This window comes from Lynx canadensis, chromosome E1 (genome assembly GCF_007474595.2).
Source record: "Lynx canadensis isolate LIC74 chromosome E1, mLynCan4.pri.v2, whole genome shotgun sequence".
Lineage (NCBI taxonomy): Eukaryota > Metazoa > Chordata > Mammalia > Carnivora > Felidae > Lynx > Lynx canadensis.
This window is the reverse complement of record NC_044316.2, coordinates 5,622,421-5,641,517: the sequence shown is the minus strand read 5'-3', so window position 1 is coordinate 5,641,517 and position 19,097 is coordinate 5,622,421. Positions and strand designations below refer to the sequence as shown.

Here is a 19,097-nt window from a genome sequence, read left to right as displayed (position 1 = left end):
GGCTCATATTTGACATTAGCTCCCCGGCTAAGTATCCCCAGACCCCTCAGCACCGGGGGGAGTGAGTACATGTCCCTCAGCTGAGGTCCTCCCCCACTGTCCTGCACGTCAGCGTCCAACATATATCACACACGTCGTTCATACAATCTTCATAAGACACGTGAAGGTGGGGCTATGTCCTACTCATGGTTTCATCTCCAGAAACGGCTCTGGCCACATAGAGACCCTGAATAATTATTTATGAAGCAAATTCATGAATGAAGCCATCAGTCATTCCATCTGTTTAATCCTCCTTTGACTATCTTTCCTAATGATAATAAAATAAAAACAAGCATTAGGCTTGCTTCTGGTACTTTTTAAAACAGACGTGCATTACAGCAACTTATTTGACATATCTCCAGAGGCAACGGAAATAAAGGCAAAAATGCACTATTGGGACCTGATCAAGATAAAAAGCTTCTGCACGGTGAAGGAAACAATCATCAAAACGAAAGGCAACCAACGGAATGGGAGAAAATACGGGCAAATGACATATTGGATAAAGGGTTGGTATCCAAAATCTATCAAGAACTTACCAAACTCAGCACCCAAAAGACAAACAATCCAGTGAAGAAATGGGAAGAAGACACGAACAGACACTTTTCCAAAGAAAATATCCAGATGGTCAACAGACACATGAGAAAATGCTCAACGTCACTCATCATCAGGGGAGTACAAATCAAAACCACAATGAGACACCCCTCACACCTGTCAGAACGGCTCACGTTAACAACTCAGGCAACAACAGATGTTGGCAAGGGTGCGGAGAAAGGGGAACCCTCTTTCACTATTGGTGGGAATGCAAACTGGTATAGCCACTCTGGAAAACAGTATGGAGGTTCCTCAAAAAATTAAAAACAGAACTACCCTACGACCCAGGAATCGCACTACTACGTATTTATTCAAAGGATACAAAAATGCTGATTTGAAGGACACGTGTAACCCAATGTTTATAGCAGCGCCATCAACAATAGCCAAATTATGGAAAGAACCCAAGTGTTCCCCAACTTATGAATAAAGAAGATGTGGTATATATATACATATATATACACACATACACAATGGAATATGACATGGTGGTGAAAAAAAAGAATGAAATCTTGCCATTTGCAACAACGTGGATCGAACTAGAGGGTATTATCACAAACACGGTGATGGCAAAGTCTGAAACTGGATGATGGTAATGGTTGCACAACTCGACAAAGTACTAACCGTCACTGAATTGTACCCTTGTAATGGGTGAACTGTAACGCATGTAAATTATACCTCAATAAAGCCATTAAAAAACGTGCCACTGGCCTCACTTCTTGATACCTAGAAAATTAATAACATAGGCTCTCCACCTGCAGGTTGGACCAGAAGGGGCCACCCAAGGGGGCCTCCAAGATGAATTCTGTTTTGGAATCTGATGTCTAGAGTTCACCGGTGGTTCCAGGTGAACACTCTTCGGGCCAGATGGCGACTGCGTCTCCACCGACACCAAAATGGCTTTGGAAAGACGGAGCGAGTTCCTGAATTCTCTAAGTTTATGTATTTTGAGAGAGACAGAGAAAGTGTGATGGGGGGCGTGCAGAGAGAGAGAGGGAGAGAGAGGGAATCCCAAGCAGGCTCCGCGCTGTCAGTGCAGAGCCCGACGCGGGGCTCGAACTCACGGAACTGTGGGATCGTGACCTGAGCCAAAATCGGATCCTTAACCAACTGAGCCACCCAGCTGCCCCCTGAATTCTCCTTTAATTGAGTGCAAAATTCCCAGATATATTTCAGCCTTTGCACGTGACACTCAGGAAGGCAGATCCCCAGGTGGACAGGACAGGTGTGGGGACCTGCTATTCCACCGGCAGTTTTCCCGTGTGAGGGCAGGTGTTGGCTCAACTGATGGGCTGCATTTCAGGGCTGGTGAGCTGGGCTCCCCCAGGGTGCTGCTCTCCTCTCTCAGACACTCCTAGCTGAGTCCTAACAGAGGCCATACCTGCTCTCAGGGGCTGAGTTCTGACTCCAGATTGGCCCCGGTGCCTTCTACCCACCCGAGCCTCAGCTTCTTCTAGAACTTTCCAGGGGCTGTTGCAGCCCTGAACCTCCCAGGAGGAAAGGCAGCTGCCCGGACTGGCAGACTCCCCGGCCTCCGGCCAACTCACCTCCCCACTCTCTCCCACCCCTGATCTGTCCACGGCAGCCTCCTCTGCCGGCCAGAGGGGGACCCAGGCCTCTTCTCCATAGAGCTGCAGGGCTCTCGAGGAGTCCAGGAGTCCAGAAACACCAGGGTTTGCAGAAATAGAATTCGCACAGAAAACTCAAGAATCTCTGGAAAGAAACCCTTGGAGCCGGGTGTCAATCTCTTCCAGAGTATCTACTGCTGAGCTTCTGATGATCTCCAGAAGAAGTACTTGGGGGTAGGGGGTAGGGGGTAGGGGGTAGGGGGAGGGCCCTCCCCCGCCCCCAAAAAAATATTTTTCTCCCCATAGTAACAGAACTCTAGAGCTTGAAGGTGTTTCTGAGATCAACTAATCCAATCCCTATTTTACAGATGAGAAGACTGAGCTTCGGGAAGGGAAGCTGGGCTAAGGCTAATAATAACTAAGGCAGGGACAGTGTAGCTTAGGCTTGGGCCATGAGTAAACCAAACGGAAAACAGTGCCTCCCTCTTCCACATGAGGGTCGCCATTTTGCTTGGGTCATGGGCCATCCGGCTGTCCTAGGCCTTAGGGATACCCGCTCCTGCTCTAAAGTTCCATCTGGGGTCTCGTCAGCCTGTCCATCTCTGTCAACATGAAGCCAGTCGCTTCAGTCTGCAGCTGCTTTCCACTGAGGTGGGCGGATCAGGCGATCGAGGTCTCAGGCGAGGGCTCTGGAGTCAAATAGGGTTCCTACGTTGCCTCTAGTACAAAGTGTTGGCGCAACTCAGCCAGGGAAGGAAACCTTGGTGCCTTAACAGAAGCGGTCACTGGAATCCATCCCACAGTCTTGGGCTTTGCACCAAGGAATTCAGTAAGCTCGCTGTGTCGAGCCAATGGCAATTGTGAGAACGGCAAGGACTCCTCCAAGAGGCGCTCTTGCCTGGCCAGCTGGCCCCAACACGGATACGGATCGATTTAGTCTGGTCGTTCCTGGGAAGACAGACCCTTTTGTTCCGGGACGGACCTCAGAGGTTTGGCCTTTTAACCAAGCCAGGCTCTTTCCCGTTAATTAAATCCTTCCAGGAGGGCTACATAAGCCTTTTCCTCCAGCGAGGCAGGGTTTATGATTTCAGAAGGCAGCTCCTTCCACAGTGTGCCCGTTGCAATTGCTTGAAAGGCTTTCCAAATATCAAGCGGAAGTCAGTCTTGTTCTCTTTGCGCAAATGACTCCCATAGGCTTTGGTCTTCTCGCCCCTCAGGAGGCTTCCGTGAGGATAAGAGGAGACAAGAGATAGGAAGGTGCCTTGAAAAGAAGGCCGATCCATGTTTAAGGTATTATTTTTTTAAGGTGAAAAATATATGAAATATAGCTTTTCTGTTTCAATACAGTTATTCAATTGGCAGATTAAAGAAACCGTCAAGGACCCTGCATCTCGATTGCAGCTATAAGTAGCCTGAAGCTATCCTGGAAATGTGGTCTGAGTCATCTTAGAGTTGGTGAAATCTTTATAGTTGTTTTGTACTCGTTTTTCTCCTGCCATGTAAGAAATTACCGTAAACGAAGTGGCTTAAAACAACACTCACTCATTCTCTTACTCTTTTAGGTCAGAGGTCCAGGTGGATCCTCTCTGGAGGGTCTCAAAGACCACAATCAAGGTAACTGTTGGCTGCACTCTTATCTGGACACTCTGGGGAAGAATCTGCTTCCTAGTTCACTCGAGTTCTTGGTTGAATTAAGTTCCTACCAGTTGGAAGACTGAGGTCCTCGTTGGTTACTGTTGGCCAGGGGATAGCTCAGCTCCTCTGGGCCTTTCTATCATCTTTGCGTATGGCTCCCTCTACCTTCAAAATCAACAACAGTGTGTCAAGTTTGTCTCACGTTCAGATCTCTCTGGTTCGCCCTTCTGTCTTCGGCCAGGAGAGAACTCTACTTTCAAGGTCTCACATGATGACATTGGGTCCACTTGAGTTATTTCCCTCTTGCTATAAAGCAAAGCATTATCATGGGAATGACATGATCATATGTATAGTTTTCACCCATACTCAAAGGGGAGGAGATCATACAGGGGAAAAGATCATGGGGATCATCCTTAGAATTCTACCTACCACACGGTTCAACAATCATAACATGGATGATGATTATTCATAAGAATGAACACGGATCGCAACAATATCTCCCCAGCAGGGGGTCCCTCTAGCGTGACCAGCAGGACTCGGGTCCATGACAGTCAATATTTTTATCAGTAACTTGGATTAAGAAATGATCGATTACATGCAACACAGACTGAATTCAAAATAATCCTAACAGTCGAAAATGATAGGGGTAGATCCCACAGGGTAAAATTTAGGAAGGATAAATGTAAGTTAACCTTCCAAGCACTTGCAAGGGAGACACAGAATCCGGAGCAGGCTCCGGGCTCCGAGCTGTGAGCACACAGCCCGACACGGGGCTCGAACTCACAAACGGTGAGATCGTGACCTGAGCTGAAGTTGGACGCTTAACTGGCTGAGCCACCCAGGTACCCCATAACATTTTAATGTTTAAATACGAATGTTGTCTTCAGCATACATGGCCCCGATTCTAAGATCTGTTGCTTATGCCATTTGGTTATGAGATTGTCCGTCACCCAGTGCTCATCTTTCTCTTTGCCCCCACGACTTGGTAAATGTCTTTCTCAAAATATGACAGAACACAGAGCAATGACTGACACACGATCTCTGGAACAAAAATAACAGCGTGCTTAGTAACGAAGCCTGAGTAGGTCTAATTATGCTTCATATTTATGTCTCAGATATGTTTGGAAATTCTAGTAGTGACTTAGAAAAGTCAAGAGAATCAAGACTAAAGTTCTCAGAATTTTTCTAATATAGGGCAGTAGATGGGCAGAATAAGAGATAACTTCATAAAGGTGAGTTTCATTCTATACACAAGTGAAAAGGCAGAGACACAGTGGAATTAAGCAAAGATTTCTTAGCTACGACACCTAAAGCATGGTCCAAAAAGAAAAGCTTGACAGATCGGACCTCACACAAATTAAACACTTTTGCGCCTCAAAAGACACCGTTCGGAAAGTAAAAAGGGAAGCGGCAGATGGGGATACAATACTTGCAAACACATGTCCCATAAAACCAGAATATACAAAGGCTTCTCACAACTCAGCGAGATGACAAACGGATCAAACGGGAGGCAAAGGACATGAACGGGATGACACCAAGGAGATCGACAAATGGCTAATGAGCACAAGAAAAGACACTCAACAGCATTATTAGAGAAATCGCAATTAAAACTCAGATGAGATCCTACTTCACACCCCCTTGGATGGCTGTAATACACAAGACAGACAATAATAAAGTTATCAAGGCTGTGGAGAGATGAGAACCCCCGTCTACTGTGGGGGGGTGGGTGGGATGTAAAATGATTCAGCCACTTTGGAAAACAGTTTGCCCGTTTTCCAGAAAGTTCAACATAAAGATCTCGTACCACCAAGCAACTCCCCTCCTGAGTATCGGCCCAAGAGAAATGAAAACTTAACGTCTACACAAGGACTTGCACGCAAAGGTTCACAGCGACATTGTTTGTGACAGCCCCAAACTGGAAATAACCTAAGTGTCCATCAATAGGTGACTGGATAGATAAAATGTGTCCTGTCTATAACATGGGATATTAGTCAGTAAGAAAAAGCAATAGACTACTGCCACGTGCTCTATCATGGACAAACCCCCCCACTCTGTGTAAAATAAAAAAGCCAGACACTAGGGACAAGTTGTATGGCTCCATTTACAAGAAGTGGCTGGAATAAGCCAAATTTAGAGACACAGAAAGTAGCTCAGTGGTGGGCTGGGGCTGGGGGTGGGAATGGGTATATAAATGGGCATGAGGGATCTCATTGAGGAGGTTAAAAATGTTGTATAACTGATTTATGGTGATGGTTATACCACATGGTCAAGTTACTGGAAATCATTAAGCGGTACATTTGGAATGGGGACAAATTTTTGACACATAAAAGAAACCTCAATCAAATTGTTTTAAAACATATATATAATGAAAAAACCTCGTATAGCAACAAAACTTTTATTTAAATTTTTTTTAATGTTTATTTATTTTTGAGAGAGAGAGAGAAAGAGAGCACAAGCAGGGGAGGGGCAGAGAGAGAGGGAGACACAGAATCCGAAGCAGGCTCCAGGCTCCGTGCTGACAGCACAGAACCCAATGCGGGGCTCGAACTCACAAACTGTGAGATCATGACCTGAGCTGAAGTCGGACACTTAACCAACTGAGCCACCCAGGCGCCCCTAGCAACAAAATTCTTAAAAGCACCTAGTGATAATAAAAAAGATTCAAAACCTTTATGACAATACTTAGACACTTTTCTGAACTGAAATTTATATAACTGAAACTGAAAGATATATAAACATAATTCAAGATATGAATATACAGAAAAGTATCGCGTATCATACAGATGGCTATTCTTTCCAAATTAACTTGAAGGTATTAAGACTCACCCATCAAAAACCCTAACCATTTATATTTTGGAACCTGACAAAATGATTCAAGTTCGTTTGAAAAGAGAAGAGATGAATATATAATATATATTATATACTTATATATATTATGTACTTATATATATTATGTACTTATAATAATATAGTATATATAATAATATATTATGTACTTATTATATTATTAGTACTTATATACTTATATATATTATGTACTTATATATATAATATATATATTATATACTTATATATATAATATATATATATAAAAGATGATGTGGACCTTTACTACACAAATAGGAGAGCTCACGACAAAGCTGCAATCCTTAAATAATATGGCGTGTTGATGGACAGAATGATGAAACAGGATAGACGCTTTGAGGTAGTCTGAGAACTCAGAATTTTGAATGTGGTGGAGGAAACATCACAGACCAGTGAGGGAAAGGGCGCATGGCTCACTAAAACATGTCATGTCCACTGGTTACTTGGCAACCAAAGAAATCAAATATTCCCTGCCATAGTAGTTTCTGTGGGTTTTCCTTGCTCAGGAGTCCACACTTACGGTAAGCCCTCTGGCTGCACGGCCATCAACCAAAGTATCTCCCACCCTCCCAGGGGTGGGCACAAGACTCGGGCTGGGCAAAATAATCAAGCTCGGTGGCTCCAGTGAGGGACTCCGAGATCGGCACAGGATCCAAACAGGGCTCACCAGAGTCCCTTGAAGGAATCAGATCTACGGAGCTGAGAAGCGGGGGGAGGGTGTCTCTTCCTCCTGGAAGATTCATGAAGTCGTGGGCATGGAGACCGCCCTTGCAGCCATACAATGAAAACCCGTGCGAGAGAGAATATTCAGAAGAAAACAGAGCCGTGATAGGAGAGAGTTCCATCACCGATCTCTCCCCATCCAGGCCCCGGGGCTAGACTCATTTCCCAGGCACATGAGGTAACAATTCCTCCCTCTGTTTACCTTAGTTAGGGTTTGGCTTCTAGCACTTGTAACCAAAAGTGTTGTGGTAAAAACACTCCCTCTACTCGAAAGCCCAAAAGTTTACCCAAGAATTTTAAAAGAGAAAGGGAAAAATAAAACGAAAGAAGCTGCGGTAAAATCCAGGTGAATATGGAGCTGATCTTGAAATGAGCAGGGACTTTCTAAACATAAAAGTAATAAAATGGGCAGGAACAGTCATAAATAATTCACAGGACAGGAAAACCTACTAGCCAATGAGCACACAAAAATGCTAAAGTCTGTGAGTAATTAAGGACATCCAAATCCAAATAAGATCCCATTCTGACTTATAAAATAATATTTTGACCATGATACTTAATGCTGGTGAGGATGTTGCGAGGTAAACATTCTCATAAACTGCTGGTGAGAGTGGGAACAATATTGGTTTCAAGAATAATTTTAAAGTATGTGTCACCTAATCACCCTGCCTCTTGGACTGTCTCCTGGGGAAATATTAGGAAACGCAGCACAAAGTTATTTATAAGCAAGTTCATGGCGGATTTATTTTCAAGAGTAAACGCTTAGGTGTGACTGAAACATTTTATAACATGGGTCTGTTACATAAATTATGGGAGACTTGGAAGGAGAAGGTAAGTCGGCTCTTAGAGTGTTTCAGAAGAATGTTGTAAGAATATGCCCATGATATAATGTTATGTAAAAAAAAAAAAAAACTATGGTATTTGATATACAGCACAGGATTGCAATTTCATTTTGTCAACATCCACACGCAGAAGGAAACGGACTAGATATTAACAATGGTTACCTCTGGGCGACTTTATCGTCTGTGCTTACAGAGTACTAAGTTTTTCCGATAAAAAACTGCACATGAAGACTTAGGAAGTGTAGGACTTGTGCTGCGTCCTTGTCCGGCAAATCCCCTTCCAAGACTCTTGGGTCAATTAAATCTCACCTACTCGCAGCAGTTCCTGAGATATTAAGAGGTACTCAAACTTGATAAGCAGCTGATTAGTACTTAACGCAGCAGCACGGGGCTGAAAGGGGCGTCTGTGTGTGAAGGTGAGTTGAGGGAAGAGGAGGTCATCCAAAGGTTGAGAAACAACTTATGCGAACTGCTTTTGTTCCGGCTGAAAAGGCATTTCCATTTCGTTCTTCAGCTCAGTGCTACGCCAGAGTCCTGCGAATATATCGTAGCTACTTATAGATTCAGGTCCCATCCGGGCACTGGGAAATTCCAAAGAAATAGGCATAATCAGTCGGAGGTACTGTAATGCGGCTATGCTTTTAATGAATGTGCAAAGGTTTTATGGATCAATTGTCCATTTGATTAATTCCTGTGGCAGGAGAGAATTAAATGTACTTAAGCTACACACCGGACAAGGCTGAATGCTCTTTAAAATGTGATTTTCTGTGTTAAGGCCTTTTTTTTTTTTCCCGGGCAAAACATTTCTTGAGATAATAATGGAAGTCAATGAGAAAATGGAATTTTACATATAAATATTCACTACATACCACTTTGTCAGAAAAGCGTCTAAAGAGCCAAACGAGGTCAAGGTCTATACAGTATTCACCATTATTTGTGTTAAGTCCTCCTTTCTAGTTCTTTTTTTTTTTTTTGCATCGTTTCATAGGAGGGGTGATAAAATCCTGTTTTGGAGAGAATTCCTTGCCAGAGCTTTACCCTCTCCCTTTCCAGAGGCCTTCAGCATTCGTGTACTAGAGACTTCTAAATCCAAAAGAGGTAATTATCTTCAACGCTGGGGCGGGCGTGACGACCCAGGGAAAAGAAAAAAGTCTTAGACTTTTTATCACTTGGAATGATCGTGTCTGCTGTGTCCACGGAAAGGAAGGAGATATTCTGACTGGGGATGGAGAAGTTGGGGCACATCGTGTCAGAAATCGTTCCACTGAATTCGGTCAAGGAGTGAACTTGAATGCCTATCACAGCGCCGGGTTCCTTGGGGTAGAACAGTGAGTACATCGAAGTCAATGTTACCACGGAGCATACAGTCTAGAGTCAGAGACGGACATTCGTCGAACTGCTCAGATACAGAACAGCTTCGTGATTCTGTTGCGAGCGTTAGGAATTCCCAAACTATTAGCTTATATTCCAAGGCTGGCAGGAAAACTCACCGCAAGAGAGAATCCTGGACCCCATTTCCTTCCTGTTTAGGGTGCGTGTCTTGCTGAGAATAACCACAACACAGGAGAGGGTTCGCTCTGAATGAAGCCTGACGCAGGAACACTCTTCCCTTTGGCCCGCACTGAATGAGCGCCTCTAATGGACTGATACCAAGTGAAGGCCAAGTGCAACCCTAAGGTGCCCGAACCCTCTGAGTTGCTGTTGCCGATACTGTCCCAGCCGCAGAGAAACCCGCATCTCCCTCTGAACGGGTGTTATCTGCCTTTCGTCCGAAGCTGGGGCAGGGAGGAGTATCGGTCCCCGCATCAGGGCAGAGGACAGAGTAGCTGTTCCTCCTTCTTTGGGAGCCAAGGCAGAGAGTCCTGCGTGGATCCCCCTCCTGAGTCAACCTCCTATTCTTAATTCTGTCTATTCTTACCACAGAGGTCTTCAATATTCAAGCACCATTCATTCCTTCGACAGGTATCAATTCCAACATCTAGCAGGTGGCTGGTGACATAGCAACAAGTAAGACAGACAGAGCTCCCTGACTGCAAAGAGCTTCCATTCCTAACTGCGGGGGAGAGTGACCGGAGACAGCGATGCGACCTCTGCGGGCTCCCACAAAAAATGAAAAGGAGAGAAAGACAAGAGCAAATGTGGAATGGACTCTGGGTGGAAGATCCTTCCAGGCTGGGCAGGAAAACGAATTAAAGAAAGGAACAGCACGGGGGCGGGGGGGGGGGGGGGAGAGATCAACCATGAGGTCCTGCTCTATGGATGATGTTGGGATTTTCCCACATCCCAGGTCATGCCGCGAATGCCGCTATTACAACTCCACTCAATGTTCCTTGGAGATACATCTGAGGATTTGGCCAGAATACAGGTGGAAACACTTAAAAACAGGCAGGGAGGAAATTCAGTAAGAGATGACACAGATTCTACGTGGCCACTCTAGCCTTCACCACTGATGACAATCTTTTCACCATCTACAAGTCACTTATTTGGAATAAGCCGGCCATTCAGACATGCAGCTCTTTGGAGAAGAGATTTAGTACTCAATGAAATTATACGGGAAAAGGGCACCAGCTCATAGCAGAATTTACGGAAATCTCAACAGAATTAAAACATCCCATCCTCGCTCTCCTTTGCCCACGCTGTGCTCTCAGATAAGTCTCCATGAAATACAGTTTCCATCGTTTTATTTGGCTGATGAAAAATTTTCAATAGTTTATCGCTACTTACTGGCTAAAAAATGTATGCTGCATATTTATAGCCTGACTCGGACCCACCTTACCAGGCTTATGGCCAACCACATCGCCCCCCAAGTCAAGCGTCTCCCCCTCTTCCAGGAACACATCTTGGGTTTTCCCCATTTCCAGCCTTCTATACACAAAACTCCACTTTCCAGAAAGCTTATCAGTAGTTTTTTTTTTTGGTTTTGTTTTCGCTTCTGGGGATCCCAGACCAGTTTAACAAGTAACTGCCGGGGCGCCTGGGTGGCGCAGTCGGTTAAGCGTCCGACTTCAGCCAGGTCACGATCTCGCGGTCCGTGAGTTCGAGCCCCGCGTCGGGCTCTGGGCTGATGGCTCGGAGCCTGGAGCCTGTTTCCTATTCTGTGTCTCCCTCTCTCTCTGCCCCTCCCCCGTTCATGCTCTGTCTCTCTCTGTCCCCAAAATAAATAAACGTTGAAAAAAAAATTTAAAAAAAAAAAAAAAAAAAAAAAAAAAAAAACAAGTAACTGCCTCCATTTCATAGATGAGAAAAACCAAGCATTAGGTCAAGTTTTTCAAGGTCAAGTAGCCGGTATGTGTTAGAGCTGGTGTGAGAACCCAGGGGTATGGGATTCTCCCCTAGTAAATTCCTCAAAAAAAAAAAAAAAAAAAAAAAAATCACAGCTCACGGATTTGCCCTGAGAAGGGTTCTGCCCTTCCTCCTTCAAGTTTTATTTTTACATGTGTTGTGTGGGCAGGCGCTCCCTCCCTACACCTCTGTGGGCAACTAGCAAGGGGCAGCGGCCCGTTAAGACGGCCCGAGCCGGACACCAATCGGGTTCTCTGTGAGTGGCTGATGCCAGTGCTCACCGGTCTGTCAGAGGCGTGATCACCAGGCGAGGCGTATTTCCCAGGTACTCGTAGGAATATAGAAACTGCGCATCACAGATGTTGGCAAAGCAGTGTTTGGCCTCGTCGTCCCAACGATGCCGCAGCTGGGACAGCCAGAGGAAGGCCTGAGCATTGTCCACCTGAAGAGAGAGCGCAGAGGAGGGGGCTCGATCGCCGTTCCGCCGGTGGCCCCTTGGCCACAGGCCACGCGGGGCTCTGGATGAGCTGGGTTTTGCCTACCGGTCAGGAGTCCATGCTGCGCCCACCACAGCACAGAGAGCATGCTAATTACACACGTTCACTGGGAGCAGCCACCATGACCCTCCCCCAGCTCTCTGGCCGGGGCAGAGTCTGGGACCCCCACGTGTGGGCTGTATGCGAGCTTCTCCCTCATCCCACCGTTCACGGTGTAGCTGGCGACAAAGAGGGACACTCCCGAATGTTGGGGACTCACCTTCTGAGCGATCATCTTGGCCACCACATCCCGGGCGTGCACATCAACGGTGCATATGGTCATAATCTTCTGCCGGTCCCCTTTGGAGAGCTGGCCGAGTAACATGGTGATGAGGGTTTTGAGCTGCACCACTTGCTTCCTGTAATAGTCCTTCATGGCGTTCTCGTAGCCTTCCTCCAGCCTGGCAAATGCAATGCCCACCTCCGTGGTCCACCAGATCTGAGTGCAGGTCAGGGCCACCTGTGGCACCAGGAGCTGCTTAGTAAAGCCATTACCAGGACTGTCTCCAAAGCCAGCCCACTCATCACACAGCGAGAGTCAGCATGCAATTGTGTGGGTGACCTCAGCCCCTTCCCTCCCTCTTCTACCAGCACTGACAAAGTGAGCCACTGGCCTCTGTCTCCTTGGAGATGTGAAGTGGTTCCAAGTGGGGAAAGCACTTTCTGCTCTGGAAAAAAATGTATCGTTTGGTTGAAAACAACCAAAGAGTCCCCCTGGTCAATGTCAGTGGCTTTTAGAAATTGCTACTCTGATCTTTCCATCTTTACTCCCCAGGCAAAGCATCCTTACTGGGCTTGGGAGGTTAACAATATGTTGACTGAACATCTCAACAACACTTGGTCTTTGTTCTGTTCTTCTTAAACTTCCCGCGGTCTGAGTGTTCTAGCTTAGTGAGCCTCTGATGATCATTTGCAGCGTATTTTTGCTTGCCCGTAACGCTTTGGCTGTGTATGGTTTTTATTTCTCGGACCCTATAACCTTGAAAAGCCTACTCCTGGAGACCAAGGTGAACTGCAGCAAAATTCAACGTGGTCAGCGGGATTTGTGTTTTTCAGAGAGTCAAAATAAAGGAACGGAAGAAGGGATTTGAACAAACACGACTTCCGTTTGCTGAGCAACCTGATACGGAAAATGCGTAATTCGGATTATTCACGGTGGAGACTTTAGACACACCGATCGTTTGCAGCATCCTGTGGTTGGGGAGACACTGCTCTAGATGAGACCGGTCACAAGAGCAGGAGGCGACACATTTTCTTGCCTCAAAAGTCTGATTCAGGTAAACAAAGAATCCTGATGGGGATCATTCCCTTTGTCAAACAGGGAATCCTGTCGTAGTAAAAAGGACCATTCTCTCGCCTTTGGGATCAGGCGCGTGGGGTTTTGCCAGAGATCTGGCCGGGATGCTTTGAACGCGATGCACCCATTGCATAGTCAAAAGAATCCTTGCAGTAGTCCTGACTTATTTCTCGTTTCTGTTAGTCTACACTCGCTGCCAACATTTCCCCACCTTCTTCTCCCTTCTCTGCCCCCTGCAACGCGCCACCACCTTGCACTCCACGGACATGGCCGCACCAAACTCACAGACACTCCCCAGCCTCTTTCTTTTCCTTGATCTCTTATAAGCACGTGGCATGGCTGACCTCTGGCCGGCTTTTGGTTTCCATTGCGACCATCCCCTGGTGTTCCTTCTACCTGAAAAGGCACCGTTTCTCAATCTGCTTTACTGGCTCCTCCTTGGCTACCCCGTCTTTACATGATGCCCAAGGGACTGACTCTTCTGCACCCTCATCTCGGGTCTGCGTCTTTTCCAAGACCAGTCTTCTCTACTCCTGTGGCTTCAACTCCTGGTAAGCGCCTGCAACCCTCAGACACCCCAGCTCGGGCACTGTGCCCCTAATGGGGGGTAGGGAGTGGGGGGGAGGGTCTACTGCAGCCATTTCTCATTAATTTGCCCCTTGCCCTCCTCGCCCTCCTGGGAAGCCTGGAAAGGATTCGGACACATTTTAGAAGCAAGTCAGGCTCCCTAACGGGGTGGGTAAGAACTGGCTTCAGGTTTCCTCTGTAGGAACCATCAGCTGGCTCAGGCTCCTTCTTTCCCTTCTTGCTGCAAACCACACTCAGTTCTTCAACCACAAGATGCTCTTCCTTGCCTCTGAGCTCAAGGTCCTCCCCATACTGGTTGCTCTTTCCCTCCATCGTTAACTTGTTAGCTCCTACTTCCAATCTCAGCTTACGTATCATATCCTCGGCAGAGGTTGGGGGGGGCTCCCCAGACCCCACCGGCTAGCTATGTGCTCATTTGTAAGCGAGTTGGCTTCCCTGCCAAGTCTGTAAACTCTGGCAAGGCAGGGTTATGAGGTCTCGTTCCCTGTTGGGGTCCCCTGTGCTCAGCAAAGATCTCGGCATAGACAAAGCAGGCTGGCTCAGTGAGTTGAATGCTTTCCGTTTTCTCCCTACAGTGGCCAGAGAGGGTAAAAAGGGACAATCCCAGGTTCTCCAGGGTAATGGCTGGACTAAGTCTCAGTTGACAATTCGGAGACCAGGCCTTCTGGACTGTGAAGCACATAGTGAGTTTGAGGTCTGGTATCCCCTCAAGGCCGAAGGACTTCCCTGGGGGAGGGGACCTGGCAAGGAGGGGGGCCCACAAAGCTCCTGGTTAGAATACCTGAGCTGGATAGTCAAAGAGCCACTGTTCCCTTGGCTTTTCTTCATAAGCAGCTACACCTTCTGTCATCCCATGCCTCACTGTGGCCTTCATATGCGCGAGCACATGGTTCAACCATATTTCCACCTGAAAGAAGAACTCCAAGTTAGATGCTGGATTCCAGGAAGGATACGATCGCTCACCCAGAGGGAGACAAGAAAATGGAGCCCAGCCATCGGCCCAATGGCCGCCAGAAGGCACAGGGAGCCATCTTGTTTCTGTGGCCCAGGACGGTGGTCGGTGACAACCAGGCTCAATTAACAACAGGTGGACAGGCCCCTTTGGAACACCCAGGACACAGTAGCAGGTCAAGGGGAGGGGAGCTGCCATCTGGCATCCAGACAAGGAAGTGTTAGTCTGGGTTGAGCAAGGTCAACCTCGCTCAGTGGGTCAGTGGGTTTTCATAACCCGTCCACACTCAGTATGGAGATGTAAACCAGAATTATATTTTCCAACTGAATGCCTTCTGGTCAAAAAACAGACACATAGCTTATACTCTAGTGGTGATGGGGGAGGCTAGGAAGGAAGTTTTAGGGGAGAGTTGCCCCATATTTTGTGTTTCTGGAATTGTACATGGGACATTTAGAAGCAGTAGTTCTTGGAGCACGATGGTATTTGGCTCTCCCAGGGGTAGGACTGTGGGAGGAAGTGACTCTGAGCTGTATTTGTACAGAGAAATGACATCCCAGGAAAACGGCTGATCTCAAAGAACGTCTTCTCCAGGGGAAGATGTCAGTGTGCCAATGGGGTGCCCCAGGGGTTGTCACGTTAAAGTCTCCTGGTGCTGCTAATCATTTAAAAATTCTTTTCTCCTCGACTTGGGTAGTTGTTTATGCGCATTTCATTCCTCTCTGCACAGGTCTTTGGTTAAGAAAGATATACGAATATTGACGTGTGTCCTTCCCAGAGACGGGAGGGCAGGCACCAGGAGCTCCTCCAACGTCGGTTCGAGAGGAGCTGGCAGTCCCAGGGCCCAGACAGCAGTTCCGGCCCAAGGTTGAAATGGGAAATGGCCATCCTGAAAGTTGAGGTTGCCTGATACTTGTGAGAGAACGGGATGAGGAGGGCAAAGGACTTCTACTCTACCTGGCCACTGCAGTCACAGGGCTCGCTGAAGGCCACGTACTCTCCTTCCTTGCTGTACATGCCCAGACTTATCTTGGTCGCTTTCTCACTGGCGTCCAGCTGGAATTCCATCTTGGCCATGTTGTCAAAGAGTTTGGAAAGATGGCGTTGAACCTAAGATGGGAAACCACGCCACAGGATTGGACAACGTGTCTGGGCAGACGCTCATCGGTACCGTGCAGAGGTCTACTGCATGCCAGCCATTAGAGAGACGGTTACCAAACATTTACAGGGAAGCTTGTGGAACAGTGGTGGGGTGGTATGAGGTCAGAACCAAATGAATTGGGTAGAAGTGGTCAAGGGAACACGGAATTAGTGGGAATTGTGGCCGCAAAAGTTTCACGAATGTCTGCTTGAACTAAACGGGAACAGACTGGAGGGGAACAGACTGGAGGGAAAAAAGGATGGTTAATTCCTAAACCCTCCTCCTCAGAAAATGCTACCCTGCGGCAGAAGGGCGATGGTGGTGGCGGTGGCCTGTGGAAGAAGTCATCCGGCTGTTGAAACCACTTAGGCGCAGGAGACCTGTACCTGGTTCTCCCTCGCCATGTCGTCTCATGACACAGAGGCCCCTTTCCAGTAACGCCCTGGGTGACTGTTCTAGGAGGGTTCCCAGAGAGCCACGCCGTGGTCCTGACATGAGGGAAATGGCAGGATGAGAGGAAAAAGTAAGCAGAAAGCTCTCTGGTAGAGCTTTCTGAGATACAGGGCCTCCAGGATATGCGGACCCGGAGTTGTAATCCTAAATTTACCATAACCAGCTCCCCAGCTAATGACAGGAGAGGAAAAACTCCACGTGTTAAAGTAAATACACTGTGAGGGCACCAGAGGGGGTGACTTGGGATGAATATCTTGATGGGAGGGAACCTTCTTTATCAGAGAGAAGGGGGGAGGGGCACAGAGGGGAGGGGGAGAGGAGGCGGGAGAGAGAGAGAGAGAGAAGCTTTAATAAAGGAAACAGAAGTGATTATGAAAAAGGCCACCTTGTTTTCAATTAAATGAAAGAAACACGAACGCGATGAAGTAGGAGGTAGAGATGAACGGGTAGTGGTAGGAAAATGATGTAAGGGGACAACAAATACTTAAGAACCAAATCAACACAGACGAATGAAATACGGTGGACGGGCTTGAGAAGCCATGGAAGGACACCAAGGAAGAGGGGTAACAGATGAAAATGTGGGGCGCCTGGGTGGCTCAGTCGGTTGAGGACCTGAGTCTTGATCTCAGCTCAGATCGTGATCCCAGGGTTATGGGATCGAGCCCTGTGTTGGGCTCTGCACTGACAGCAAGCAGCCTGCTTGAGATCCTCTCTCTCTCTCCCTCTCTGCCCCTCCCCTGCTCATGCTTTGTCTCTTTCAAAGATAAACTCGAAAAAAAATTTTTTTAAATATGTATGAATATATGAAGGTAATGTTATATTGTACACAGAAAATAGAATCCTAGCTTATGGAAATCTGATGAACTTAAAGGGAAAAAAATCCAGATAAATGGAATAGAAATATTATTTTAAAGCATATAGGAATAGGGGCGCCTGGGTGGCTCAGTCAGTTAATCATCCAACTTTGGCTCAGGTCATGATCTCGTGGTTCATGGGTTTGAGTCCCACGTCGGGCTTTGTGCTGACAGCTCAGAGCCTGGAGCCTGCTTTGGATTCTGTCTCCCTCTCTCTGCCTGTCCTCCACTTGTGCGTGCTCTCTCTCTCTCAAAATTAAACAATCGCTAAAAAAATTTAAAGCACATAGAAAGAAAACCTTTTCAAGATAATGACCCTGGTTTTCAGATAGGAAAGAAAAAACTCGTCAAATGTTGGAAAAATTAACAAAGCAAGTATATAAACATATACAAACTTTCTAAAATTAAACTTTAAATTTTGATCTCTATGGAGATCCAAATAGAAACAAATGAGGTTACCTAGAAAGGTCTGGGGGGGAAAAAAAGCAGGTGTACCTCAGATGATGTCTCAGAGCTACATCTGGGGGGATTTGAGAAGAAAGTGCTGTGACACACAGGAGTTCCAAACTCGGCCGTTCAATCGCTCACCTGTAAAAACTACCACAGAGTCGCAGATAGAGAAGGATCTGGGGATTAGTCTACTAACCTTCATCTCTCGGGATGGTGGGAAGGGAGGAGCTACTTAAAGATTTACTCACACCAAGCAAGACAAATAAAAATAAGTATTTAGGGGGCACCTGGGTGGCTCAGTCGATTAAGCGTCCGACTTCAGCTCAGGTCATGATCTCGCGATCCGTGGGTTCGAGCCCTGTGTCGGGCTCTGTGCTGACACCTTGGAGCCTGGAGCCTGCTTCGGATTCTGTGTCTCCCTCTTTCTCTGCCCCTCCCCTGCTTGTGCGCTCTCTCTCTCTCTCTCTCTCTCTCAAAAATGAGTAAACGTTAAAAAAATATATAAGTATTTAAGAATGAGCACATTATGTACAAAAGGTCTGGCAACGATCTTTGACTTTCCCTACGCGTGGAATTAACGAACGTATAGCTACAAAACAGAACGCCGGTGTGATAAATGTCTCAACTCCGCTATGCGTGGGCTACTCTGGAACTTTTTTGGAAAACTATATAGGGGAACAAGAGAAAGGTGGGTTTTAACTCTAGGGATGATCTGTGTTTGGTACATGCTTCTCACCAACAAACCAAAAATATAATTCCAGGGAGGTGGAAAGTTAATGACGAAGATGACAAACTAATGCACGGCTGTCATCTTTAGGCTCCATGAGAGCCGCTCTCCTCCGTTGCTGGTGGTGACGCAACAGGCTGTTTCCCCACGGAGGGAAATAGGGCCACCGCTAAACCCGACCGCATAGCATTTACCCTCTGACCCAGAAAAATCCCACTTCTAGGCATTTGCCTGGAAGGCAGACCCCCAACAATACAAAACCCAAAGTTATTCGCTGGCACAGGATTTGTAATTGCAAAATTCTATCAGCAACCTTTGGCCAAACTGTGGCATCGTCCAGGGAGTTAGGATGCAGGTGTATTAAAAAAAAAAATGAGGGGGGGTGCGCCTGAGTGGCTCAGTCGATTAAGCGTCTGACTTCGGCTCAGGTCATGATCTCACAGCTCGTGAGTTCGAGCCCCACGTCGGGCTCTGTGCTAACAGCTCAGAGCCCGGAGCCTGCTTCGGATTCTGCATCTCCCTCTCTCTCTCTGTCCTTCCTCTGCTTGGCACACGCTCTC

The 19,097-nt window shown here is 46.9% G+C and overlaps 1 protein-coding gene across 1 annotated transcript in view; it reads right to left on the bottom strand.

Moving 5' to 3' along the window:
* The window catches only part of DNAH9 (dynein axonemal heavy chain 9), a 280,228-nt gene that overhangs the window by 170,641 nt on the left and 90,490 nt on the right, over positions 1–19,097 (bottom strand). The window contains exons 23-26 of the mRNA XM_030296313.1: positions 15,870–16,022; positions 14,745–14,870; positions 12,299–12,538; positions 11,824–11,984 (exon numbers count right to left, since the gene is read on the bottom strand). Coding sequence (XP_030152173.1) covers positions 11,824–11,984; positions 12,299–12,538; positions 14,745–14,870; positions 15,870–16,022 — 680 coding nt within the window. The remainder of the gene's footprint in view (positions 1–11,823; positions 11,985–12,298; positions 12,539–14,744; positions 14,871–15,869; positions 16,023–19,097) is intronic.